The following is a 2,622-nucleotide window of genomic DNA, read 5'->3' as shown; positions in this document are numbered from 1 at the left end:
GTAACACAAACACACACCAACATTGATATCAGTAATGTGTGGCTTAGATTCCTGCAAGAGCACTCAAGGTATCATTTAAAAAAGGCCTCACGACCAGCAAATTGTGTTTTACATCTTTTCATCTCCAGAGCCTTGCACTCCATCTAATGTGTCCAGTCAGCTGATCTGTAGCGTAGGAGCTGCTCAGGTGTTCTGGGCCTCCAGTACAAACGCAGTGAGCTACTCTGTAAAAGCCACCAGTAATGGACAGACTCTCACCTGCAACAGCTCCGGCCCCAACTGCACCTTGAGTAACCTGGTCTGCGGTCAAGCTTACGATGTTCTCGTAGCAGCTTCTGATGGCACCTGTGTCAGCAACTACAGCGCCCCCTTCCGGCAAGACCAAGGTACTGAGCAAGAAGTTGGGCGCATCTGACCAGATCCGGCAACGCATCGTCTGTGAATGGCATTTACTCTGATGGAGAAAAGAACATTATTATTTTATGCAGCAAGTTCAACTGGTGTTTTAATTATTTACATTGGCACTTGTCACCCAGGGCAGGCTTTAGATCACTATTTCCAGTAGGGATTCCCAGAACATCCTCACCAAGTTTTCTCAATAAAGTAACACTGGTACCTTTTTTTTTTTTTTTTTAAATTATCACTTGCACGAACACTTTGGAAAGCAAAAGGGCAGGAGATTTATTTCATAAATTAAGTGAAAACACTCACTCAGACAGTAGGGAATGATGATGAAAGTTGTCAAGGTCATTATTAGTTTGAAGACTGGTGCTTCAACTCTACAGTAGATCCATATCATAACAAATACTGTGGTTATACAAGGTGCTTCTGTCACTTTTTATTCTGTCTTAATGGTGTCTGCCATAAAATGTATGTAAAATCACACAATTAAATACAGTGCATCAAAGGAATAGTTTGAAATTGTGAGAGATTGGCAACAGACGTGTGACAAATGAAAGGATTAAGCAGCATAAGAGACTAAAACTAGCAAGCAATATCACGCATGTCTGAATGTTCCTGTGGTAAAGAAGAGAAATTCAAAAATAAAACTGCTACATCACATTTTACCCATTAAGTAACTGGATCCCACCAAGAAATTGCACGACATGTTCATTAGTGAGCTTCAGAGGTGTTGACAGGTGGTCAGGCTGACTGTTCTTTCAATTGCAGACTGTAGCTTCACATTCAGACACAAATCTTCTCATTTAAATCAGCAAATTTTGATTTATGAATTTGTTTTCCACTTATTCCCACTATGTTCTGTCTTCTTTAGTACCGTGCGCTCCAGGAAACGTCACTACAAACCTCATATGTGGCACCAGTGACTTAAACGCCACCTGGATCCCTGCTGCTGAGCCCCTGAACTACAGTGTCATTGCTCAACCACTGACTGGAAATCTTAGCTCAGTCACCTGCCACAGTAACAGTGGCGACTGTGTTCTGAGTGGCCTTCAGTGTGGACACACCTATAATGTTTCTGTCAAAGCCTCCTCTGGCGGCTGCAGTGGACCATACAGCCCCCCACAGAGTGTTCAGACAGGTAATAACAATACTGATTGTAGAAGTAGAATAACATCCATGAACCATCTTCTATTTCTTGGATTAATTTCACATGCTGTGGTGTCTTCTTCCAGCAACCTGCTCCCCTCAGAGCTTGACAGCAGTGACAGACTGTGGCACAAACGCTCTTCTGGTGTCCTGGAATGCCTCTCTTGGTGCTACCACCTACACAGTGACAGTAACAGGCCCAAATGGCTACTCTGACACCTGCTCCTCATCCAGTCTCACATGTTCTTTTGCCGGCCTGCAGTGTGCCAGTCAGTACAACGTGACATTAACAACCCAGGACAGCCACTGCACCAGCTCTCCCAGTCAAACTGCTGTGATCACAGGTTGTGTGTGTATATTTTGATGCATTTTATGAATCACAGAATAATTTTCTTCATTCAAAACACATTGTGTGACACCTCATTGTTCCTGCAGGACCATGTGACCCCGTCAATGTGACCGGCGTCCTGCAGTGTGGCTCAGACATGGCCACAGTGTCCTGGGCTGCAGCTCCCGGGGCTGTGGCCTACACTGTGATCGCTCGAGAAGGCAGCTCTCATCTTTATACTTCCTGCAGGAGCAGCACAACTTTATGTAAACTGAACCAGCTACAGTGTGGAAAAGTTTACAATCTGACTGTGATGGCTGAGGACACCACCTGTAACAGCACTGGAGCAACTAGAGGAGTCCTAATGACCGGTAAAAGATGAGAAGGGCTGTAAAGAGCAGGAAAAATGAACACATTTACCCCAAACACTTCTAATCCCTGTTCATTTCTGTCTCCCTCTCAGCTCCGTGCTCTCCCTCTGTCCAGAACAGCACTCTGATCTGTGGCACAAATTCCTCTTTTCTGTCTTGGTTGCCGATGGCCGATGCCACAGGTTACACAGTGAATGCAACAGCTGCAAATGGACATAAAGTCTCGTGCAGCTCAGCCACTGCTTCATGCAACCTAACAGATCTGCTGTGTAGTGAAATCTATACGACCACAGTCACTGCAAGAGGAAACCAGTGTGACAGTTTACCTGGAACCAGCACCAACATTACTACAGGTGAGTGTCTTCCAATAACAAA

At 44.9% G+C, this 2,622-nt stretch overlaps 1 protein-coding gene across 1 annotated transcript in view; it reads left to right on the top strand.

Annotated features, from left to right (window-relative positions):
* LOC111567658 (mucin-4) overlaps window positions 1-2,622 on the top strand; it is a 29,820-nt gene that overhangs the window by 8,110 nt on the left and 19,088 nt on the right. The window contains exons 13-17 of the mRNA XM_035947541.2: window positions 129-386; window positions 1,274-1,540; window positions 1,635-1,892; window positions 1,984-2,247; window positions 2,340-2,600. Coding sequence (XP_035803434.2) covers window positions 129-386; window positions 1,274-1,540; window positions 1,635-1,892; window positions 1,984-2,247; window positions 2,340-2,600 — 1,308 coding nt within the window. The remainder of the gene's footprint in view (window positions 1-128; window positions 387-1,273; window positions 1,541-1,634; window positions 1,893-1,983; window positions 2,248-2,339; window positions 2,601-2,622) is intronic.

Source organism: Amphiprion ocellaris, chromosome 10 (assembly GCF_022539595.1).
Source record: "Amphiprion ocellaris isolate individual 3 ecotype Okinawa chromosome 10, ASM2253959v1, whole genome shotgun sequence".
NCBI lineage: Eukaryota > Metazoa > Chordata > Actinopteri > Pomacentridae > Amphiprion > Amphiprion ocellaris.
This window is presented reverse-complemented; position numbering and strand designations above follow the sequence as displayed.